General features: G+C 35.6%; 2 protein-coding genes and 6 non-coding genes across 8 annotated transcripts; all 8 read right to left on the reverse strand.

The window, feature by feature from the left end:
- Positions 1-684: 684 nt before the first annotated feature.
- LOC104086127 (ras-related protein RABA1f) lies at positions 685-3,476 on the reverse strand. Its single transcript, XM_009590313.4, has 2 exons — positions 2,990-3,476; positions 685-1,531 (listed from the first exon to the last, which is right to left on the reverse strand). Exons 1-2 carry the CDS (start codon positions 3,208-3,210, stop codon positions 1,099-1,101), a joined length of 654 nt encoding a protein of 217 aa, XP_009588608.1. The 5' UTR covers positions 3,211-3,476; the 3' UTR covers positions 685-1,098.
- Positions 3,477-5,284: 1,808 nt separating this feature from the next.
- On the reverse strand, positions 5,285-25,299 carry LOC104098827 (uncharacterized). Its single transcript, XM_070181409.1, has 19 exons — positions 24,901-25,299; positions 19,543-19,617; positions 18,615-18,765; positions 18,454-18,522; positions 18,078-18,247; positions 15,752-15,889; positions 14,715-14,840; positions 13,868-13,966; positions 10,619-10,739; positions 10,388-10,451; positions 9,934-9,988; positions 9,719-9,843; positions 8,463-8,536; positions 7,648-7,697; positions 6,901-6,987; positions 6,532-6,582; positions 6,373-6,456; positions 5,830-5,880; positions 5,285-5,625 (listed from the first exon to the last, which is right to left on the reverse strand). Exons 1-19 carry the CDS (start codon positions 25,222-25,224, stop codon positions 5,542-5,544), a joined length of 1,998 nt encoding a protein of 665 aa, XP_070037510.1. The 5' UTR covers positions 25,225-25,299; the 3' UTR covers positions 5,285-5,541.
- Positions 20,831-20,925, reverse strand: LOC117277373 (small nucleolar RNA snoR113). The gene has a single exon (XR_004507642.2). It is a non-coding gene; the product is annotated as a small nucleolar RNA snoR113 (small nucleolar RNA).
- LOC117276452 (small nucleolar RNA snoR113) lies at positions 21,209-21,303 on the reverse strand. The gene has a single exon (XR_004506714.1). It is a non-coding gene; the product is annotated as a small nucleolar RNA snoR113 (small nucleolar RNA).
- Positions 22,073-22,167, reverse strand: LOC117276450 (small nucleolar RNA snoR113). Its single transcript, XR_004506712.1, has one exon. It is a non-coding gene; the product is annotated as a small nucleolar RNA snoR113 (small nucleolar RNA).
- Positions 22,451-22,545, reverse strand: LOC117276446 (small nucleolar RNA snoR113). The gene has a single exon (XR_004506709.1). It is a non-coding gene; the product is annotated as a small nucleolar RNA snoR113 (small nucleolar RNA).
- Positions 23,317-23,411, reverse strand: LOC117276451 (small nucleolar RNA snoR113). The gene has a single exon (XR_004506713.1). It is a non-coding gene; the product is annotated as a small nucleolar RNA snoR113 (small nucleolar RNA).
- LOC117276447 (small nucleolar RNA snoR113) lies at positions 23,697-23,791 on the reverse strand. Its single transcript, XR_004506710.1, has one exon. It is a non-coding gene; the product is annotated as a small nucleolar RNA snoR113 (small nucleolar RNA).
- Positions 25,300-26,148: the final 849 nt, after the last annotated feature.

The following is a 26,148-nucleotide window of genomic DNA, read 5'->3' on the forward strand; positions in this document are numbered from 1 at the left end:
AGTATATTTAAGACCACAAGATTCAAGGATGATACATTATACACATCTTTAGTTTAAGATCACAAGATATAAAAGTCTTTCTGGCTTTTCTTAAACTAAGTGCATGTATTTTTACCTATTGTGAATTTGTCATGTGGTTATACCTATTGTGAATTTGTCATGTAGGTGTAGGAAGTCTGTTCAGGTGGTGTTCATGTCGTTTAGCCACCGATTTGTAAACTTGGATGGATATTCGTTCTCAATCATAATGCAGTTTTATTTAAAAATTTGTTATTTAAAATGTAATTTACTTCAAAGGTGTTACGAAAACGAAATTATGATGGATCTCAAAAATTCAGTTATTCAGTTCCAACAGGAAGGTGACATATTCTCACGAAAATGATTAATAAGTATCTGAGAATTTATTATAAGATTCACAGCATGCAAACATGAAACAGTATATGTATATCAATTATAGTGGTTTTGCAATATATTTTATATTTAGGAAGAATAATTTAGTAAAGTAAAATATAAAAGATGATTTCGAATAATTTTTCTTACTTTTTCCACCAAAGAGTCAATAGATAAGAAGGGCAGCTTTTAAGACAAGCAGCAGATTCGCACATCAGAAAATTAACTACATCAAACCTTCCCTGATTTGAGGTGTCAAATCGACTCATTAATGCCAGAGAAGAGAGAAGAATATCAAGGAATTTGCATGTTGGATAACCAATAAATCGATTAAATATCCTTAGTCTACAATGACTAGTGAAACAATAGGGTAGGTGGGTACACAGGTGAAATAATCTATTCAAACATGCCTCAGTTCAATCTTTGCAATCAAATACACCCTATCCTAGAGATTCATAAGAAGCTATACTACAATCATACACTAAGCTAAGAAAAATATAGAAACAAGGATAAAGAATGCTGAGGAATCACTCAAGGAGGGGGGCTGCAGCTCAAATCCCGACTTGAGCGCCAGTAAACCAGAGCTCTCACGGCTAAGCAATTCATGTGGTTAATTCCTTGTACAGAAGGAGAAATTCCCCTGTCACACGATAATTTGAGCTCAAAAAGAAGAAAGAACATCGTCCAACATATAGATTAGTCCTTGTTTCAAGTAGAACAGCACCCAACTTTCTTTACTGCTGAAACATCATCCTTATTTCCGACATTAATAGTCTGCCCCTTGGGCAATGCTGCCGGGTCATCTCCTGCTTCAAGAGCTTTCCTGCTCACGACACGGTGTATTTGAGTGAGCACTTCTGTGAAGGCATTTTCCACGTTCATGGACTCCAGAGCAGATGTTTCCATGAAAAAAATACTCTCCTTCTCAGCAAATGCTTTGGCATCCTCGGTGGAAACAGCCCGTAGGTGACGCAAATCTGCCTTATTCCCCACAAGCATTATGACAATGTTGGAGTCAGTATGATCTCTGAGCTCCTTTAACCACCTCTCCACGTTCTCGAAAGTCACATGACGAGTGACGTCATAAACCAGCAATGCACCAACAGCTCCTCGATAGTAGGCACTTGTGATTGCACGATATCTTCAAGAAGAAGCATCAGCTAAGATTATGATTATGATATAATGATGGACTCGTAACATTTCCAAACAGGAAACCAAAATATTAACATTGTAACCAAATAGAGAAGATGAATACACAATGCATGGGTCCACTGAAGACAGTAGAAGTCCAGATTTAATCCAATCAAAGCACGACATCTACTTTTCAAGAAAATAGACTTGCATCTTGTGTCAACTTTTAGCTTAAAAGCAGACCTCTATAGAGATATAGAAACTCAAAAAAAGCCTATGGCTAAGAAATAAGGAAGCAGTATCTCACCAGCATATCCATAAATTATTAATATCGTTTCCCACAAGTCATCAACACAAACAGACAGCAAAAACAAAGAACAAAAGGGAGTAGAACTTCATATAATACCCGTCACAACTCACTCATCAAATAATAAAAAGAATACTCGCAACTCATATGGCAAAATCTATAGAAGAATAAGACACTCTAGACTAGAAATGGTGGAACTAGAAGTCTAGGAGAAAAGAAAGCATGAAAAGACATTCTCCTAATGTATCAAAATTATTCATGACAACAACCTAATCATGTTGCATTTCAGCCTAAAAATTGGACGAATAAAGATGGTAGAAAAAATTCTAGAAATCCCTTTTAGCATAATGAATCAAGCTTCGGCAAGTTTCATTTTCTAGATTCAAGCAGTCAGCACAGACAGAAACTGACCCCCAATTGTGCCACAACCATAAAAAATTGGTTTGGAAAAAACCACATGTAAGCCTCAAACTCTCCAGAATCTTAAAGCATGTAAGAATCTAGAATCATATACTTTCTCCAGACTTAGACAAGTGTAAAATACATTTGGCTTGAAAAATGACGAGAATGAATCTCTGAGGATTACAATTTCTTCCAAACCACCAAAGCACATGTAACAGCATCAGCTATCCGATGATACAAACATCAACTCATTCCTAATTAGTTTAAGGCTTTAAGCCCTCGCTAATTTACTTTAGCTTAAAAAATTAACTCATCCTAAATCGATATAAACCTAGAACAGATGAAACAAAAGCACTCTCAGCTCCCTCATACTGAATATAGCTGATTTACCAAAAGATGAGATCCACAAACTTAACCATAGTGATGACCAGGAGCAGCCACAGTATAGTGCAGCAGGTGCGTCTACACCTACTTAAATTTACAGACAAAATAATTTACATTTAAGTATGCCTAATACTGGATCTAGCCTCCATCCTTAACTTAAAAGCGGATTACAACCGCTCCTACACTTTGCACTCTCAATATACATAAGAGACGTATCAGATCTAATTTGACACAAAAATGACATTCCGTAACGTAAATAAAGCTCAAATGTATATCAGATCTCAAAGTTCCAAACAATTCGGCAACTACTATAACTTATATCTATACAAATTGAAATGAAATAATAGGAAGTGAGTAGGAAAAAAAGGAAGATACCGTTCCTGGCCGGCGGTGTCCCAAATCTGAGCCTTAACGACCTTATCCTCGACGCGGATGCTACGAGTGGCGAACTCAACGCCGATGGTGGACTTTGACTCCAGGCTGAACTCATTGCGACTAAATCTTGACAGCAGGTTCGATTTTCCAACACCGGAATCACCGATTAGAACTACCTTGAACAAGTAATCATAATCGTCGTCTGCTCTGTATGCCCCCATTTTTTATGCTTTAACCAATAAATATAAAACCCTCTCTCTGTAGCGTTATGAGCTGTATATATTATAGAGAGAGGATAATGGGGATTGGGGGCACAGAGTACGATAAATATTGAAGGAAGAAATGCAGAGAGGGAGATTTATTCAAAGCATTACTATTCAAACTTTTTAAAGTTCTTTTCTTAGGCAGAAAGAAGGTTATTTTACTTTTCTAAACTAATAAACCCTCCTTAAGTCTCTCTCTCTCACCTTCATTTTCTCAACAGTTCAAAATAAACAATTTGAAAAAGAAGGGAAAAAGATGAAAAAAGGTTGTTTTTTTTTCTCAAATTACTTTTTTTTGGTATTACATCATGGACAATAGTCACAATATTATCGGGCAAAAATTTGCTTTGGCTTTGTCATTTGACATGTGAATTAAGATAATTTGTTAAAGTTAATATCTCCGTGATAATTGGTTTCTCGGGTATTAAAAGGCAAACTTATTTTTACGTATTGGATAGAGCTAAAGAAGGTTAACACTAAACGAAATTCGGTCTTTTGTGACACTGGCATATATTCTGATATCGATGGCAATTGCCAAGTAATTTAAACTAACACACTAATAAAAACATAGAAATGGTGCCTTATGTTATTCAATTTAGATCAAGAAAATTGGCACATTATTGCATTTTATAGTAGTTTTTCTTAAGTAGTTTGTTTTTGAAGACCAAAGAGAGTTGGTGAAAATCGAAAGTTGCGGCTAACTGATGCAAGGGTTGGTGCCTCTGGAAAACTACTCTTTTTTTAAAACTCAAGTAGGAGACGAATTTTTAATTAGCGTGGAAACAGAAACAGTAAAAATTGGTTAGGAACATAATAACGACAAAACAGAAAGCAATAGGTAGGTAGAAGGCAAAGAAAGAAAGCGGACAGGTAATTTGAAAATGCGACCTTATTGCTCATTTGCAGCTTGACATGAGTTGTATAGCATTTTTACTAGAAAGACATGAACACAAGTAAAAGATAAAATATGTAGTTTACCCATTCAACTTACATCCAAATCTCAGTTCGTTTTTTTTTTTTTTTGCGGAATTATTTTTTACACACTTAATCTTTTAAAAGTATGTCTAAACCACACATTTTTATTACTCTTTTATTTTACACACATGATAGGCGAGTGAACAATTAAAATTTTGTGTCTAAAGGCTCATTTTGACGCCAGTTGTCCATCCTTTCCTTTTTTTCATTTTTCTAAATTATTTTCTTTCGTTTTTTTGAAAAAATTCTACCAAGTCTTTTCCATCTTCTTCCAATTACTGCACTATCACTTTCTTCTACCACCGTACCACCAAATATTTTTTGCCAAGATTTAAAGGAGGATTAAAAAAAAATTAGAGTTTCACATTCAACACGAGGAATTGTTGAATGACGGCGTCACTGGTGGTGCTTCGTGGGTGGTCAAATTTGAAGAAAAAATTCATGGAGTTCTTCATATGTGTGTCGTGAGAATTGGGTCTGTGGAATTTCTTCTATTTCACCCATTGATGGGTTGGAATTTTTTGGTTCTTTCCTGGTCTTATTGTTATTGGTGTAAGTAACTTTGGTACTCAACTATATTATCAGTTAGGTCAATCTGAAAGAGGGACGATACAAATACGAGAAACTTTAGGAAAATATTTAATCGGTAATGATGATATAAATTCAATGCCATCCTAATATTTTAAAAACCGAAACTAAAAATAAAGGTTTCATGGTTGATGCTGGTGCAGAAGTACTCACTTGGGAGGGGGCAGCCACGGTGGTACAACTTGGGGAAGATGAAGAAGATGGATATAATTGAAAATTCAATTTTTCTTTTAAAGTCAATTACGTTATTGTTGGTGCGTGACTACACTTGCTTCAAACACCAGCTGCCTTACCATTTTATCTTTTTTGTGACTTATGAAGGTGCTGTAAATCGATACTAAAACCATCACTAAAGGAAAAAAATAATTAGCATAAATAAATGAAACAAAACATTCGAGGGTATCACGAAAAAGTAAAACATTAATTGAAAGTGAATTGGTTGAACGATGAGAAGGGGAAGAGTGAAAAGTTGGACAAAATTTTATTGCGTTCGAGCATTTATTTTCAGTAACTCTGCCTTTACTCAGGTGTTACAGCGAAATACATTTCCTGGTATCCAGTGTTTGAAAAGGAATATTATATGATACATTTTTCTTTTCTATCTATATAAGCGTAAAAATCTATAAATGAGAAACACCTAAGTAGAGGTGAAAATAATTAAGCTTCACTAATACAAACGGTGGCACAAGCTTTGACAGGTATCGAGGAAAGGTAAAGAAAAAGGCTTCAATCCTTGGGTCTCTTGCTCATTTGTTTTCTTTTGTTCACTTCCAGGTATCTTTTCCTTAGTCTAATGGCTTTTGGCGTAACCTGCATCAAATTATTTTTACAAGAAATGAGCCATTAGCATAGATTTATTTCCTTTCGCTTAGTAATATATAATTCCAAATCAGTTCTGTTTCCATTGCGCAAGTCAGTAAAGCTTTATTGACCAAGAAACCCATGATTCAGAATAAGTAATACTACAAGTTACGTCATTTTATCAGGTTTGAGAAGTTAAAATACCAAACATACCTCAATAAGCTCGTCTGAAGCAACGTATCCTATGGCTTCTTCAAGACTCATCTGCAACAAAATCAGCAACATGATCAATACAACTCAGAGGAGCACAACATAACACCCGTCAAAATCCTTTAGCTAAGACATCTCGAAGATGGACAATCCAGTGAAGAATGAAACTTATCACTATTGGAGAAAACTAATATAGAGGATCATTCCACATAGATACTAAACTATATTTCCTGACATCCTTTAGCAGGGATCTTCATTGTGGACATTCTTTAACCACTTCACATAAGGAAATATGATTAAGAGTGGCATATCCAACAGCACAAAGTTTTGTAACTAGATAAAGTAAAATGCAACAACAACAACAAACCCAGTATATTCCCACAAGTGGGGTCTGGGGAGGGTAGTACGTACACAGACCTTACCCCTACCTAATGAAGGCAGAGAGGTTGTTTCTAATGAACCCTCGACTAGAAGATAAAGTAAAATGCAAAATGAGATATTTCTCGACCCAAAAAAAAAACAGTAAAAGCAAAATGAGATACTTACAAGGCGGGGAGGAGTTAACCTCACATTCTCATCCTTGCAAGCAGCCCTTACATTGGTGAGTTCTTTTGTCCTAACCGGGTTGACCTGTTTCATGCAATCACCCAAGAGTCACAGATGCACATGACAAATACACTAAGATAAGAAACAATAGCTCCTTACATCAAGATCGGTATCTCGAGAATGCTCTCCAATAATCATGCCATCATATGTCTGCATATTATCCAAGACAAAGATCAGAATATTTTTATATTGTTCATAAAAGCATGTCCATTTTGCTTTCTTCATTTACTTCGACATTTCAGATTTTAAAAGCCTTCACGTTACGAGGACTCTAGTACTATAGTCTATTATACATTCCACGCCTTAAAACATATCCCCCTTTTTTTATGAATAAGTAATCACAACTTAAATGGCAACAACATCTCAGAGCCATCAGCCCCAGGTTGTACATATTTGAGTTCCCAAAAGGAACCTAGTGTAAGGAAAGAAACTAAAAGAAAAAGTTGACAAACAGTTCAGTTGAACCACCTCCATCCCAGGTGCCACAAAGAGAATTCCACGAGCTTCTAAATTCATAAGAGCATGAGCAGTGATTAACCCGCGGCCCATCGATACCTGTTCAACCAATAGAGGCACAATTACCCACAAATGGAAAGAGGATATTATATCGAAATACAAGTGGTGTATATAGATTTTCCAGACATTCAAATCTGAAGCTAAACTGCCTCAAAGTGTAAGAGGGAAGCTGAATTAGATGTACTCATAACAAATATGCTAAAGACAATTGGCAATAGAATAAGGTCCAAGGGAATTCTGGGTTCAACGAGGATGCTTTGCAAATATTTTCAATGTTACAATTTACCGAATTGTCATCCGTGAAAATACTATGAGAAAATCTAGAGGAATGTTTTTTATATTTTTTCAAACCTAGCATCCTTAAGCAGGTAAGTAAACGCATCTCAAGGTGGTACTATGAAGCATGAAGCAAGAAAGTCACAAGTTGTAAAAGGACAATAGACAGAAAAACACTGAAATGTCTGGCCAAGTGACACCAATTCACACAACACTACATAGTAACAATGTTTAAAGTGAAAATTGGCTGAACAAACTTAAGATGTATAGAATGGGAGATGAAAAAAAACATTCCTGGCAGAACAGAGGGACATAACCCACCATTTATACTTAACAAAGATGAAACATAGAGCAACATTAAACAGAACAAGGGGACTGAAGAAAAGATCTCAAATGTGTCTTTGCAGGGTAACAAGTGCTTACTAGTACTCCTTTCCTGACATTTCCAAGAGGACCACGGTATTTTTCATAAGCTGCACCAAGAAGAAAAATGCTAAGTTCAATGAAACGTTCATTTAACCATATGTGAGTATTCAACAAGCATGCGTCATAAGAAGTCGAGTAAGCAAAGAAGGAACAAAGCTAAAGAATAACTCCAACAGAACCAGAGACTTGGCAATTGCTAAATGAAAATTTGCTTTATACACATGTATTTGGGAGTTGATCGTGATTAAGCAAAGATACATCCTCGCTTGCATCTATTCAAAACAGAAAAAGAGGGCAAAAACTTATTTTGAAGTGCCATTCAAAAATCAGCACACAAGGACAAGTTTTTCCTTATTCTTGACTGTTCAATAAAAATTTAGAATCCACACGTTCTGAAGACTTTCCTCAAATCTGAAAATATAGTTAACACTGTATTCCCTGTCAAAGAAAAAACAGGCCCATGAAGAACCTCAGCCACCAAAAGCTCAGAAGATCAAAAATAAGAAAGAAAAGGACGGAATGGTTAGACAATGTGGATCTGAGGAAAGAACAAGGATATAAAGAGGACTACATTTGCAACATACGTGTAAATTCTGAGACCTTGCAATACCAGACAATTTGAGCTGATATACTCAGGATCCACATATTGCTACAGTTACATTTTTGCATAGTCTACTATTAAATTGTATTAAAATAGGAGAGAGGACATAATTGCAGAAGTACACAGAAATATCCTATTGTAATGTGCAGCAGGAAATTGAAGAAATGGTCAGATAAACTTGTACGATAAAAAGTATTAAAGAAAAGTATACTTAGAAATGCCCGGTGCATAAATCCAGCGCCACGGGTGTCACTGCTGAACACACTTCTATAGCCAACTAGCCCTCTGCATTAGGTCAGGGAATGTTAAAAATTAGACAAACTAAACAATGGAATCAATCAGACAAGCTTGATGAATATGCAGTATATGGAGAATGTCTGAATACAGAAAAGGTAACATGAAACTGAAATCCACAAATTTGCTGGTTGCCTTCGATAAAAAGATTTAAGAAAATTCATTGATTAATCATTTCAATAAATTGACATTTACCTTTACAAATGCAGTAACCAAATTATCCAATAACTTTTAATTTCACATTGTTTCAGGGTTTTGGGGGCACACTAGAGAAACAAAGACCAGATAAAAGGAACATGTTTTTGGCAATACTTAGGATGTCTTGGACCATGCCAAAATCCACTTTTGAGCTATTGCAATGCTGAAACAAAGAGGGGTTGCGCAAGAAATCCCAAAGATTTGGTATGCAATTCCTCAAGCCATTTGGTGGACTGTTTGGCTTGAAAGAAATAGCAGAATTTTTTAAGGCAACAGGAGAAACATACATAGCTTTAAACAAAGATGTATTTGTTTGCTAGCTTTTTGGTGCAACCTGCTTATTGTACATGATGAAGTTGGATTTCTAGATGCAATAGAGGAACTGCAATTTTTTGTAATTACGTCTTTTAGCACTGGCTTAGTGCAAGTATTTATTTTATTTTTTTTTATTTGCACCGGGTGTTCGAGTCTCTTTGAGCCCCGACTAATCCCGGGGGTGCACAGGCCCTCGGCAAGGAGTTTCCCGCAAGTGCACCACGGTTAATTCAGGTTTTACCCAGTCCGATGGCCCTCAGAAATTGTTTGCACCCAGTGGGTTTCGAACTTGAGACCTTGAAAGGGAGCAAACCCCAAGGCTCAAGTCAATTGCCACCAAGCCAACCCCTAAGGGTTAGTGCAAGTATTTATAAAACTCATTGATTACTTATCGGAAAAAAGGAGGATGGAGAACAAAAATATGCTCAGATAACTAACCTTCTAGTATATACTAGAAGAGAAATCATTATTGACATTTTAAATTATATCAGTAACACGATGTATCCAGGTAATGCAAGGGAAGGATGAGCAGAATACTATTTCACAAGGCAAAGAGAGAGAAGAGGGGGGGGGGGGGGGGGTTAAAACCAATCTTCTAATTATGTATCATCATTACTCGATGTTGTAATAAAACCTGCAAAGAAGAAGTGAAAAAAATACCTTGAAGGACATGTAAGACACATTCTAGTCCTTCCCGTGTTGCCAGGAACAGGGCCCATGTCAGTAACTTCACCTCGCCTATGAGAAAGCGCTTCCATGACCAAACCTACATGCTCATCATCTACCTGGAAATAGAAAACATGGCCTAGAGGTTTGGCATAAGTTCTAAATAAGTAAAAAAAAATATCATAAGCTTATGCATTTGACTTGTGCACCTCAATAGTCACTTCTTCAATTGGCTCAAGCTTCACACTTTTCTCTACTTTGTACCTATGCATACAGACATTGCAAATGCAATATTATCAGCTTATCGCCTAGATTACTGGTAAATAATCGATATTAATAGCAGGGTGATCATTAGACAACTCAAGACACAAAAAGATACTTGTCTTAAATGAAGCTATACATGTCTACCGTATATATGCATGTGTATGTACTGGGATGTGCATGTAAGCATGCTTGTATAGTTATGGTAAACTTCAATCTACAGACCATGACATAATCCCCCTGCTCTTTTTGGCTAAATGCTCTATATATTCCTGAAGTATTGAGTAATCATAACAATATTTACCAAGTCACCAAGTTTGCAGTACAGAATTAAGAGTATGCAGGCATATCAAAGTGTAATTCCCTAGCAAACCAGCCTAGAACAATAACAAAGAAACTCACATGACTTTAGGTGGTGAGACAGAGAGCTCAAATCCTTCACGTCTCATGTTCTCAATTAAGATGCCTATTTTGGACAAGAAAACAGAAAGAAGAGTTAGATTGTATGTAAAACTCTAGAGAGATATTTCAGGTGGCATGCTTGATCCGGTTAATTATTGTCCCTAAAGCATATCTGAGGAGATAAGCAAGAATATTAACATTGTTAGAAATTGTTACACCTAAACTACTCACCTAATTGGAGTTCACCTCTACCCTGCACTTCATATGATTCTGACGTACTGGGGAGAACATTTATGGCGAGATTTGTTTCTGCTTCAGCTAGCAGCCGGTCACCAATTTTCCCTCCAGTCAACTATAAAAAGTGCAAGGCATTTTAGATGACATCAAAACACACAGAAGAACCTGCAGTTTTAGCAAATCCTATTGCCCAGGCAATTTTCACACACAAAAATCGAAGATACCTAACGGAATTCTTGAAAGCCAAAACTGACAAATTTGTCCTAAAAAATTCAATTAATTTATGGACACTGGTTCCAAAATGCTCTATCTCAAAATGGTAATAAAATTCTTATTGGTTACACAAGGAGCAATATATAGGTTCACTATTTCTCACCCAAATATCAAATAAACAAGAAAATTGAGACATTAGCAAGCCCCACCAATTCCTCTGTGCATGCAAAAGCATTACAAGATGCCAAATTCTTGCAACTTAATAGCAAAGAGAAGCAAAGTAACATCTTCACTCTCTGTCCCAACTGTATGTCTCTTATTTCCAGAACAAGTTATTGCATAGTACAATAACGAGTATATTCCTTGGATGGTCACCCAACTTATGGGAACATTCTACCAAAGTCACTTTTGTTTCTTTTACGAGAACAAAGTCACTCAACTATTGCATTTTGACTCAAAAAATAATTACCATACATTTGACATGCCATGTAATATTAAAATTTTATTTTCTGATACTAAAACTCATTTAACCTATGACCCTTATATCGATCTAACCCCCTTGAAGTTCATTACCTCTTTATTTTGACGACAATTAAAAAATTTAAAAAGTAATAAAAGTTAACAACATATCTATTTACTTTTTTCAAATTTATCAATTTATTAAAACTTCAAGAACTTTTGAAATTTTACTTAACAAAAATCAATTCAATGTATAGCAAAATACTCAACTCTATATACTCATTAAATTAAACAAATTTACAAAAGTTAACATGTTTAACTAATCATTTCAAACAACATCGATAGACAAGAATAGAATTATAGACTAGAGTAAATAGTTTTAGGAGTATAAGAATTCTACAACTATAAAAACAAGAAATATTAAAACAAATACTTCCTTCTTTTCAATCTAAATGACACACTTTCTTTATTAGTCCGTTAAAAAAAATGACACATTTTTATATTTTGAAACACTTTAACTTTAAGTTTTTTATTTTACCCACTTTACCCTTAATGAGAAGCTTTTATAGCCACACAAATGTCATGCCCCACAAAACTTTTGCCCCTTAAGCTTTTAGGATCACATGTTTCAAAAGTTTCTTACCCATCAAAAAATAAAAAAGTTTCAAAAGTCTTCTTTTTATTCTTAAACTTTGTGCCAAGTCGAACTACATCTAAATTGAAACGGAGGGAGTAATAAAAAAACGATGGGGGCGACGTGAGGAGGAGGAAAGCAGAATGGTTCAAAATATTTGAATCATTTCAAATAAAAAAAGTATAAAATTGAGATAAAAGAATATTTGAAGGAAATATAATAATAGCAATATAATTAATTCATTAAATTGTATGATATATCGTTGGGTAGGTTAGATGGGTATAAGGATCATGGGTTAAATGAGTTTTATCATTAAAAAATAGGATTTTAATATGACATGATATGTTAAATGAGTGGTATTTATTTTTTGGATCAAAATATAATAATTGGGTGACTTTGTTGTCCTAAAAGAAATAAAATCGGTAGGATATTCCCATAAGTCAGGTGACCATCCATTTAGACGTGTTTTTAGTATCACATAGATTATTTGTTAGAGAATGTAAGAAAGAATTAATATCAACTTCATTTTTAACTAGTAAATAGGAAAGGGAACAGAACTGGCATAGAACATGAAGAATGTCATTTTTATTCTCTAACTAATGAATTATTTTATTTCAGACCATCATGCTCTTTTCCTTCTCATTTTGAAAAAAAAACTTCTAAGGCTAATTATAGACAGTGGTCTAAAAAACAACTTGACAATATTATTAAATTTAACATAGAGGAAAAAGATAATGGCAGAGGAGATTTTGTTGTAGTCAAGCACACAATTATCGTCCAAGACCATCTAAGGAGACTATAACCCATTCCGTCAACCAATGAGGGAGTTAACACTCCACCCAGTGTTATCAAAAGGGAAAAGCGCAAAAAACTCTAAGGTCAGTTGGGGCTTTAAGCGCAAAGCGCAAATAAAGCGTGGGCTTTAAAATGAAGAAAGTCGCAAATGGAGAAAAACTACAAATATGTATGTGTAGTACAAAGACTAATATCTATAAGCATGAATACCAAATATATGGACAAAAAAATTAAAGAAAATTTACGATAAAGTAAAATATTAATTATTTAGTGTCACCTCTTTAAGATTACGCTCATTGGCAAGGAAAAGTATGTCTTAGAGCCTTGATGACAACACTAAAGCACGTGCTAAGCGAGGCAAAGCGCTCAACATGTTTTGAGCCTCGCTTCAGGGTTGAAGTGCACGTTAAGCGCACCTTTGATAACACTGACCCCACCACACACCTAGGACTGAACAGCTAGAACTTGGATAACATAACACGGGGGCCCAAAATTGAGAAACACAATAACATGGACCGATGTGCCTGGCTCTAATTACCATGTGAAAAAATGGACCTTGGACCAAACCCAATCCAAAAGTAAGCTCGTGAGGAAGGATTCCCCAACATCATATAAGGAGACCACAACTCATGCCCTCAACAAATGTGGGACCTAACACTAGCATTTGATATTTTCGTTAAGTTTAAAAGAGACCTCACCTTCAGAACCTAGCTCACAACTACAACTCATCAACCTCAGTCACAATCAAAAGTAATGATAAACATAAAACATAAGTGAAATAAAATATGGTTTCTAGCAGTGGAAGCAATTAGGGTAGGCTATCTACGTCACACCCCTTGGGTGCGGCCCTTCCGCGGTCCGTGCGTGAATCCGGGATGTTTTATGCACTGGGCTGCCCTATTATGATCAAACATACAAAGATCATACATGTTTAAACACAAAAATAGTGCATGAGATGAGTGTCTCTTTTAGAGATATTCTCCAAGTATTTTTGAAAACCACAGTCTCGGAGTATTATAGGGACAAAAGAGTATCAACTATCATTCACCACAGCAGTCGCAGATGGAAAGCAGATCCAACTAGACGTCTAGACACAGAGATCGCACAAATAGGAAATGAGCGGAACAAAATTACATACTTACATGAATACCGTCAGAACCAGCCAAGGGAGAATCATTGACACCAAAAGTCATGGAGATGGTAGGGGGATCAAGCTCAACAGTAGGTAATGCTGTCATAACCTATCAAATTTGAGAAGTTAAACTCAAAGAGTTCAGGGTCACTAAAATGTAACACCGATCAAGAACCATATACCATGCGGACATAAACTAGGAAACACATACAGGAAAATATAGTTAAACAAGTCACAAGTACTAAAATGTATCAACCGCCAAACATAATAAAGACTAGTCAACATATAAAGGAAAAGGAAGCAAAACAGCAGTAACATAATGAATTAGATATCAACTCTTGCTTGGTCTGAATCAACTGACTAGAATGTACATTGAATTACACACCTTATCACTAGTAGCTTGTTATATCCGATCCCAACATGTTTGGGACTGAAGCATAGTAGTTGTTTTGTGATCACTAGTAGCTTGTTAAGACTTCGACAATCATCTACGTTGGATATCTCAATACTTTGATTTTAGTTTTAAAGATGTACAACTTAAGATTTATAAAAGGAGCTACCTGTCTATTTTTTAATAAATCTTACTCCCTCTGTCCCAATTTTACGTGGCAATATTTGACTGTGCACGTAATTTAAGTAAGAAAGAAAAACTTTTGAAACTTGTGGTTTAAAAACAAGCCATAAACATTTGTGTGGCTATTGATTATCACATTCAGGGTAAATTGGGAAGTTTACAGTTAACCATTTTTAATTATAGAAAAGGTGACATTCTTTTTGGAACAAATTAAATAGGAAGGTATGCCACATAAAACAATTAAAATTTCATTGGATCCCAAAGTGATAACAAATTCACATACCTCCACATTTGCAACTGTGTGTCCAATTGTCGGACTAGACAACCCTGCCATTGACACTATGTCACCTGCACCAGCACTATCAACTGGATCTGCTCGCATACCCTTCTTTTTCATCAGCTTTACAATCTATAAAGCCGCATGTTTGACCATTAAACATGGAAAGAACACAAAGTGAACATTAGCGGATAATATCAAGGCATGGCACTAGTTCAGGCTTCCTATTCCACCAATAGGTAGGTAAATAAATAAATAAATAGTAGGATCCTGAATAGAATCCTAATCATTCACGCTTGAAATAAGTTGTCCGGATACTTAGCTTAGTAAACCATAAAATGAAATACCTTAATCCAGATCTAGATGAGCTATCTCCAATTATAGCTTTCCTCTAAAAACTTGACATAAAATAAAGCTGGCATCGACATTACAACCAACACTCTAACAACAGATTCTTTAAGTTATTAATCTCCTATGTTAATTAAGTATCAAAAAACAATACCATAATATCCCATGATAAAACAACACCTAATTCTCTACTTACATGGTTTTGACTATTTGACACCAAAAAGTTACCAATTTTGGATTTCAGTTTAGGTTGAGACTAACTCAAACTTTGACAAAACTTGAAACTTTGAAAATTAATTTAATGGTTCCACATACAGTAATTTATTGGATTTTTCAAATATTACTCTAACATCTTAAAACATATTAAGATAATAATAATAATAATAATAATAATAATAAAGCACCCAAGGGTGTGGCCTAGTGGTCAATGAAGTGGGTGAGAACCTTGAGGTCTCAGGTTCAAATCCCAACGGAGGCAAATACTAGGTGATTTCTTTTCATCTATCCAAGCCTTGGTGGATAGAGTTACCTGGTACCTGTTGTTGGTGGGAGGTGGCAGGTATCCCATGGAATTAGTTGAGGTGCGCGCAAGCTGGCCCGAACACCACGGTTATCAAAAAAAAAAAATAATAATAATAATAATAATAAAGTTTGAACAGATGAAAGATTTTCCATTAATTGTTTAGACAACAAACCTTTCCTTCTTCGAGTTTAACAGTTCCATCTTCTGTCTTCTTAAGCCCATGTACTCTATCACCCACACGAACAACTCCATAAGATACACGGCCCGTCAAAACACGACCAAGGTAAGGATCTTTCTCCATCATGGAAACCTGAAAGCAACTGTTAAGCATCTTCTCAATGCTCATAAAACATAGAACTGCAAAGATTCTGAAATGATTCAGAATTAAAAATCATCAAAAGAATGTGACCAGAAAAAAGAGAGATCAACCTGGTGCTTCAATGGTTCAGTACATCTAATGAGGAACCCCAACCTAAATGTTTGGACCCAATGAATCACATAAAAGATGAACTTATTTCTTAAGTTGAGATCACCTTTCAAAGAAGATAGTACCAGAAATCTAGACACTATAACAGGCTTTAAAACTACCTCATCTGTTGTACTTAATTAACGAATTGGTCGGAGGAATATTGGCTCTTCTTGTATAAATCCTAAATCTTGAGCCCCTTAACACCTGAACACCCCCCCCCCCAAACAACCTTTTTCCTTCTATTTGGATTGCTTTCTCACCTATTGTTAAATCCAGGCTATATACCAGCCTGCCTGACTTGTTCCTAAGCTGGGCTTCTTTGATTGATTGTTTAAACAACTCATTTCCCACATATAAAGCTCTCTTTCCCAACTCATCTTGCAGTGTTATATCCATCATAGATACATCCAGCTTAGCTCTGTATAGCAAAACAGCCCAAACTATTTAATCTGTTCGCATACACCGGCCTCCAAGATTCTTTGACTCTAAGAGTGAGCATCCGATTCTTTTTGAATTTTATAAGCTCATAGCCATATGATCATGTGTTCGCTTCTCTCTTCCATCTCCATTGCTAACTCATCAAATAAATATTCTATTTGCCATTACTTCAATTGTCCTACAAAATAATGCTCTCAGAACAAACAATCATCTGCACTTTCTCATCGACAATACATCCAAATATGAAGGAATTCAGTCTACAATCTCGTTGGGAAAAAAAAGATGGATGAATTTCTTACTCATGGGCCATGGCTAAAAGTAATTTGAAAAAACGGATAAGGGTCTGATTTGCCCCTCTACTATCATAAATAAGCCTTATTTACCCTCCGTTTAAATTTTCTATCACAAAAATATCCTTACCGTTATACATTAGGTTCATATTTACCCCTTACACGTTAAAACGGGTTACATTTGCCCTTCGTTATACTTTAGGATCATATTTACCCCTCTACTCTTAAAAAAGGGTTACATTTGCCCTTCGTTATACATATTTATCCTTAAAATTATACTTTAGGATCATATTTTCCCCTCACCCGTTAGATCGCCATGTCCCACCTTTGTTTTCCTACATGGCGCCTATGTGAATTTCTTTTTCTTCCAATTTAAATATGGTCACCTATTTAAGATAATTTAACTCGCCCACCAAATTTAAATAAGACACACTAACTAAAATAAATAAAAATCATAATTCCCAATCCCCCCCATCATCCATCTCTCTTCTCTGGGTCAACTCCATGTTTTTCGGAGAGCGAGAAAATTTGGACAGTGAGTGAACGAAACTATAGTGTTATCTCTAATTGATTTATTTAATTATTTTACCTTTGTCTATGTTAATTTGTTTCCCTTTAATACTTAGGAGTTAGGAGACATGAATCACTCAATGATGTTTTGAAATGTTTGTAGTTAGTGTGTCTTATTTCCATTTATTTTAGTTAGTGTGTCTTATTTAAATTGGGTGGGCGGGTCAAATTATCTTAAATAGGTGATCACATTTAAATTGGAAGAAAAAGAAATCCACATAGGCGCCATGTAGGAAAACAAAGGTGGGACATGGCGATCTAACGGGTGAGGGGAAAATATGATCCTAAAGTATAATTTTAAGGATAAATATGTATAACGAAGGGCAAATGTAACCCTTTTTGAAGAGTAGAGGGGTAAATATGATCCTAAAGTATAACGAAGGGCAAATGTAACCCGTTTTAACGTCTAAGGGGTAAATATGAACCTAATGTATAATGGTAAGGATATTTTTGATAGAAAATTTAAACGGGGGGTAAATAAGGCCTATTTATGATAGTAGAGGGGCAAATCAGACCCTTATCCGTTGAAAAAAATGAAGATATCTTAACTAAGTGCAGGAAGTTGTACAAGAGCTAAATGTATGTAAGCTTTAATATATGAGACCTGTTACCAGCTTTTGCACTTGCTACGCTTTAAATTCTGCGCAGTGGCATATGCAGCTATTCATCTAAATCATTTATTTCATGCAGATGTAGATTCATAAACAAAGTTATCCAAATGTGATACTAACCAACATCTGAAAAGGGGCATCTATGCTGGCACTTGGAGGAGGAACATGCCCAATAATCGCATCAAGCAATTGTGACATATCCTTCACATCATTAGGACATTTTGTATATGTGGAAGATGCCCATCCTTCTTTCGCCGAGGCATAAAGAACAGGAAAATCTAATTGTTCCTCTGAAACAAAAGAATACAAGCTTGATCAGAAAATAGTTGGAGGTTAAATTTAAAATCCATCACATAGAAGATATAGAGTTTGCATGTATGTGTGTGTGTGGAGAGAGAGAGAGAGAGAGAGAGAGAGAGAGAGAGAGAGAGAGTGTCCAAGCAAAAGATTGGAAAAAAGGAACTTCGAATTTTTATAAAGGCGATGTGTCTAGAACCTGAAGCACCAAGGTTTGCGAAAAGATCAAATACAAGGCTCTCGACTTCATTACATCTCTCTTCAGTCACTGCATATGTACAGTTGAACAGTTAAATATGAAACTACTAAAAGAGCTTGTGATGACTGAGAAATTGAGAATCACCTTAGAAACCATAATACCTGCAGGTTTGTCTACTTTATTGAGAAGAAGAATGGGGCGTAACCCATATTTTAGGGCCTTGGCAAGAACGAATTTTGTCTGAGCAAGTGGACCTTCACCAGCATCAACAACTAGTACTGCTCCCTCAACCATCCCAACAACCCTCTCAACCTGTAAGCAAAAGAAAAGTAAAGCTTATAATTGTCATGTCAACCTAAAAATATGAGGTGACACTCAGTATAAATTCAAAAAAACACTTCCGTCAAAACAGTAAAACACTGCATGACAAAGTCAAAGTTGATGGCATTTGACAGCAACCAACTGCACCATATGTTTTTAGATGAGGATGACATAAAAACAATAGAAAAGCTATTGCCAAGTCACTAGGGTAAAATGGACTATTGTTCTTATATTTCACTCCCATTCAATATCCAGTCTTATCAGCTTTTCTACAACCTACCAAAATTTAAATTAAAGTTTACCACAAAGAAATTGCTTTTACAGCAATCATACTTTAAAGGATGTAAGGAGAAGAAGACTAGAATTACAGCTTCAACTGGAGCCTGACGGACTTCCCAAAATCTTGAAATTATTGTGATTCTTTAACACTATACCAGCTGATCCATTTATTGATTATAGACAATCCGACACCGGAAAACTTCTTACTTGAGAAAGAAATTACAGTGGTAATTCTATTTTGAAGCAGACCAATGTTTTCTGCTCAATTTATCACTTTTCCCTCAAAATCCAAATAATTTTCAAAATTTTCAACACTTTCACGCTTTTTATATGTAATGTTCAATTTATCTTTAACACTTTTTACACAATTGGATCACAAGGTAATAGTCTAATTACCAATTCTTGTGGCAACTTCAATGTGATTTATATATCGGTGATTTTACATTATAAGGAAAATCACAAAATTTACAACAACAAAAAAGTACTTACTTCACCACCAAAATCCGCGTGTCCAGGAGTGTCCACCATGTTAAGCTCTTTGTCCTTCCACGAGATGGATGTAACCTTAAAGGTGTTAAAAGCATATCAGAGCTCACCCAAATTTTGGTCCAAGTAATTCTATTAATGGAGATTCACTTGAAAGGACACCAGGAACGCTACCTAATCAAAACAATGTTTAAACTAACATGTTGACCCAATTTGTAGTCACAAAAATAAAAAAAATTAAATCAAAAGAATATGGCCCCCAAATAAGTCAATCATAACCTCTTCTTCGGAAAGTATAATGACATCTTTAAGTTAGACCCCTTGGTCTAAACTTCATTCCTCCCAAATTGATGACCTCAAATTACTCAGAACAAAAGATAAATTCTCTTTCACCATGATTTGTCAACAACTGTTAAATATTTTATAATTTTTAAGCCTATATACTTTCTTTGAAGAGAATAATCAATGAACATCTCGCTTAAACTGAAAATAAATAAACTAACCTTGTAACTGAACCAAGTCATTTATTTTTAGCGTAGAAGATGTAGATAAAATACAATATTACCCAAGCACATCACACGTTATCCTAAAATCTGTATTTGCTTTGTTAATTAATGCCTATAAACTTTTCAGTATTAGATCGTCATCCAAAAATTCATCTCATCCAAAGAATGAACTTGGGCAATGACTCCGCAAAGAAGAACACAAAATGAAACCTCCACGGAAAATTTCCATTCGGAGGGGAAAGGACCAAAATAAAGAATCATGCACTATATTCCAGCTTCTAACTATATATGCGCACCATATTTCGATTACCCCCTTTTTTTCTTTTTATATGACGGTATTACCCCATTTAGGGAAACTACATTTTCTTTCTTCCAATTTTACCCTCTTCGAACTACTCAATCATACATTTAAAAGTGGTCTAACAACTTGTAAGTCCAAAATGCTTAACGATAAGACAAAAGAGGAGCAAGAATTTGCTATAAATTTGCCATAAAAATGACAACCTAAAAATCATAAGAGGATACAATATTACTTCAAATTTTGATACCCATAAAAATGACAGTACTTTTAGCTGACGTGTCCAGGTCTTCCAAGACTTGTTAAAGTGAGTGCACGGTCAACCGTCACATAAAGTGGACAAAAGGGGTATCATATCAGGGCATTCATAATACCTCTCAGTTTGAGGAAAAAGCAAAGCAATATACAGATTAAGTATGGGGACAAAGATAAGGGTGAAGAAAACCAACTATTAATTAGAACTTTCTAAGACCAATATCATCCATATCTGGCTCAGAAGATATACCTTGGTGTAAGTTTCATCACTCTACTACCAACCACATGGTAGCAGCCGTAAGTCCGGCCTTTCTTTCATCATTGCCAAAGGAAGCAGTAGCTTGCATTTCACATAGTAACAAGCTCTAGATTTTTTATATCCTCCATCACCATATGTATTTTAAAAACAAGATACATCTTGAAAAATCAAAATCACAGAAGTTCCTAATCCACGACTGTCAAGCTAAAGAATTATATTGGTGGTCATCACGAAACCTCTTAGTCTTAGAAGGAAAAAATCAAATCAATATAGAAATTAAGTACTAGGCTTGAATGGGAGAAAAAAACCAACTCATCAGCTAAAACTTTCTAAGATTAATATCATCCATATCTGGCTCAGCAAATATACCTAGCTGTAACTTTCATCTCTCTACTACCAACCACATGGTAGCAGCCGTAAGTCCGGCCTTTTTTTCATCACTGCCAGTGGAAGCAGTAGTTCGGACTTCACATAGTAACAACCTTACAATTCTGATATCCTACATCACCACATGTATTTAAAAACCAATATGCATCTAATGAAAACCGGGGGAAAAACATGCATCTTCAAAATCACAGAGCAACTCTGAATACCACGAACATTTAAGCCGAAAATCTGGTTGAATCAGGGTACAAGCTACTATAGTGAGTAGTGACTCAAACTCATAGAGCATCTTCAAATAACAGAGGAATTCATGGTCTAATTACTGTGATAATTCCATCTGAAGGTTAGCAACAAGGGTTTTTATCTTAATTTAATAGGTGTAAGGGACAATTGGGTGACTTGAACATAACATAAAATATTGCTATCAATGAAAGGAATACAGTGAATACTTAAGGAAGAGCACATAGGGAGCTCCATGGTATTACAAATTGAAAAACGAACGGACAACTCTGAGAGAAAACCTTTGTCGTTTATCTGGGCGGCAGAAAGTGGACCTTTTCCTAAACCATTTTTACATGCTTATGTGTCTTTATTCCACAAAATCGATCCCCTCCTAATCAATTCAACTGATATAAAAACTAAGGACCGAGTCGGCCCCAATTTAAAATTTATAGTTGAATCCATTTCCAGCTACACTATAACAAGAATGCTAGAAAAAAGACCCTCCTTTCGAACTATCAAAACTGATGAAACAGCGCCTTCTTCAAGTCCACCATCACATGCCCTATTAATTATAACTTTCTAAGACCAATATCATCCATATCTGATTATCTGGCTCAGAAGATATACCTTGATGTAAGTTTCATCACTCTACTACCAACCACATGGTAGCAGCCGTAAGTCCGGCCTTTCTTTCATCATTGCCAAAGGAAGCAGTAGCTTGCATTTCACATAGTAACAAGCTCTAGATATTTTATATCCCTCATCACCATATGTATTTTAAAAACAATATACATCTTGAAAAATCAAAATCACAGAAGTTCCTAATCCACGACTGTCAAGCTAAAGAATTATATTGGTGGTCATCACGAAACCTCTTAGTCTTAGAAGGAAAAAATCAAATCAATATAGAAATTAAGTACTAGGCTTGAATGGGAGAAAAAAACCAACTCATCAGCTAAAACTTTCTAAGATTAATATCATCCATATCTGGCTCAGCAAATATACCTAGCTGTAACTTTCATCTCTCTACTACCAACCACATGGTAGCAGCCGTAAGTCCGGCCTTTTTTTCATCACTGCCAGTGGAAGCAGTAGTTCGGACTTCACATAGTAACAACCTTACAATTCTGATATCCTACATCACCACATGTATTTAAAAACCAATATGCATCTAATGAAAACCGGGGGAAAAACATGCATCTTCAAAATCACAGAGCAACTCTGAATACCACGAACATTTAAGCCGAAAATCTGGTTGAATCAGGGTACAAGCTACTATAGTGAGTAGTGACTCAAACTCATAGAGCATCTTCAAATAACAGAGGAATTCATGGTCTAATTACTGTGATAATTCCATCTGAAGGTTAGCAACAAGGGTTTTTATCTTAATTTAATAGGTGTAAGGGACAATTGGGTGACTTGAACATAACATAAAATATTGCTATCAATGAAAGGAATACAGTGAATACTTAAGGAAGAGCACATAGGGAGCTCCATGGTATTACAAATTGAAAAACGAACGGACAACTCTGAGAGAAAACCTTTGTCGTTTATCTGGGCGGCAGAAAGTGGACCTTTTCCTAAACCATTTTTACATGCTTATGTGTCTTTATTCCACAAAATCGATCCCCTCCTAATCAATTCAACTGATATAAAAACTAAGGACCGAGTCGGCCCCAATTTAAAATTTATAGTTGAATCCATTTCCAGCTACACTATAACAAGAATGCTAGAAAAAAGACCCTCCTTTCGAACTATCAAAACTGATGAGAAACAGCGCCTTCTTCAAGTCCACCATCACATGCCCTATTAATTATAACTTTCTAAGACCAATATCATCCATATCTGATTATCTGGCTCAGAAGATATACCTTGATGTAAGTTTCATCACTCTACTACCAACCACATGGTAGCAGCCGTAAGTCCGGCCTTTCTTTCATCATTGCCAAAGGAAGCAGTAGCTTGCATTTCACATAGTAACAAGCTCTAGATATTTTATATCCCTCATCACCATATGTATTTTAAAAACAATATACATCTTGAAAAATCAAAATCACAGAAGTTCCTAATCCACGACTGTCAAGCTAAAGAATTATATTGGTGGTCATCACGAAACCTCTTAGTCTTAGAAGGAAAAAATCAAACCAATATAGAAATTAAGTACTAGGCAAAAGAATGGGAGAAAAAAACCAACTCATCAGCTAAAACTTTCTAAGATTAATATCATCCATATCTGGCTCAGCAAATATACCTAGCTGTAACTTTCATCTCTCTACTACCAACCACATGGTAGCAGCCGTAAGTCCGGCCTTTTTTTCATCACTGCCAGTGGAAGCAGTAGTTCGGACTTCACATAGTAACAACCTTACAATTCTGATATCCTACATCACCACATGTATTTAAAAACCAATATGCATCTAATGAAAACCGGGGGAAAAACATGCATCTTCAAAATCACAGAGCAACTCTGAATACCACGAACACTTAAGCCGAAAACCTGGTTGAATCAGGGTACAAGCTACTATAGTGAGCAGTGACTCAAACTCATAAAGCATCTTCAAATAACAGAGGAATTCATGGTCTAATTACTGTGATAATTCCATCTGAAGGTTAGCAACAAGGGTTTTTATCTTAATTTAATAGGTGTAAGGGACAATTGGGTGACTTAAACAAAACATAAAATATTGCTATCAATGAAGGGAAGACAGTGAATACTTAAGGAAGAGCACATAGGGAGCTCCATGGTAATACAAATTGAAAAGGGAACAAACAACTCTGAGATAAAACCTTTGTCGTTTATTTGGGCTGCAGAAAATGGACCTTTTCCTAAACCATTTTTACATAGTTATGTGTCTCTATTCCACAAAATTTATCCCCTCTTAATCAAATCAACTGATAAAAAAAACTACGGACCAAATCCATTTCCAGCTACACTATAACAAGTATGCTATAAAAAAGACCCTTCTTTCAAACTATCAAAACTGACGAAACAGCACCTTCCTCATGTCCACCATCACATGCCTCCCCCCCCCCCACACACACACGGAAAAAAAATCTCTCTAGCAACATTTCACGTCCACTAGCAGATACATCTAATATGTATGGACATAACCACGTATATGTACATATATTGCATACACATATAGCTTAGTATAGGTAAGCAATACAAAAGAAACCACTAAATTAACATTTTCTAATTTAATTTTCAATGACACAATTTGGATTTAAAAGATTTGATTGATCTAGCGCATTTCTTCTAGCATGAGAATCCTAGTGAGGCTTGCAGCAACTGTGATTAGCCCCAACAAACGCAAAGAGTTAATTATTCAAAAAGCACTTCTTTGTCCATCCAGATTTAAATGCAGTGATTACACCTTTTAACACATACACAAAGTAGCAAGGTTAGCGTGTGTGTGTGTGTATATAGAGTCCTATACCTTAGAAGCAATAGTGATGCCGCGCTCCCTTTCGAGGTCAATAGAGTCTAAGGCACGCTCGTGAGGTATATCGGCGCCACACTGGCGGAGGAGCCTATCCATGAGAGTAGTCTTGCCGTGATCAACGTGAGCTATAACCGCGACATTCCTGAGCCGCCCAGGATCCAGAGCACCGCCGGGGGCGGACTCGGCAGCGGTGGCGGTGGCAGTGGCGGTGGAAAAAGCTCGAGCATAGGATAAGGGTTTGATACGGGAATAATGGGAAGAAGGGGAGAAGGAGTTTCGAGTAGTGGACCAGAGAGACCGAAGCAATGGACCGACCATTTCGAACTCGGATGAGAGAAATGGCTGCTTCTGCTCCTTGCTAAATCTGAGTCCTCTGTTTATAGGGGTTTAGGGTTTTAGGGAAAAGTAGAAATAGAAGAAAAAAAGAAAGAAAAACTTATTTTCTTTTTATAAATTTTAGGCGCGAGCCTTTTTTTTTCTTTTTTTTTTCGGAATTGCTTTTTTTTTTAAAATACTTTTGACCAGAATCAATTTGTATTTGGCTAATTAATTTGAAATTTTTGAGCATGAATAATTATTTGACCAAGTTTTTAAAAACTGATTCTAAGTGTATTTTTCTCCAAAGTACTTTTCAAAAAAGTGATTTTGGATAGAAGTATTTTTTTCTATTTCTTCAAAATTGCTTCTGCTTACACTTCAACTTTAAATAAAAGGTACTTTTTTTAAGAAAAAAAAATATTATTGGCTCTAATGAAACCTGGTCAAACATGCTATAAGGCTTGTACATATTAAAGAAAACACTAATATTTTTTTAACTCAACTAAAATTTGAACATGATTCTTACTCGCTTCACATTAGGCAACACCCAAGTTATAAAATATTTTTTTATTAAACTATGGAAGAAAATGATGGAAAATTTTTTGAAGTATAATATATTGGTAGATCTATATATTTTACTACTTATAAATAAGCTGCTAACAAGAGGAGCATCGGGTCGTAAGAATATTTTGGAGTTATAGTTAACCGATTGAATATTATTGGAACATATAAATAAGCCACTAACGAGAAGAGATTCGGATCGTAAGGGTATTTTGGAGTTGTAGTTAAGCGATTGAACGTTGATGGAACTTATAAATAAGCTGCTAACGAGAGGATCTTCGGGCCATAAGGGTATTTTGGAGATGTAGTTAACCGATCGAATGTAATTGGATATATATATATATATATTTTTTTTATTATTAT

Source organism: Nicotiana tomentosiformis, chromosome 7 (assembly GCF_000390325.3).
Source record: "Nicotiana tomentosiformis chromosome 7, ASM39032v3, whole genome shotgun sequence".
Classification (NCBI taxonomy): domain Eukaryota; kingdom Viridiplantae; phylum Streptophyta; class Magnoliopsida; order Solanales; family Solanaceae; genus Nicotiana; species Nicotiana tomentosiformis.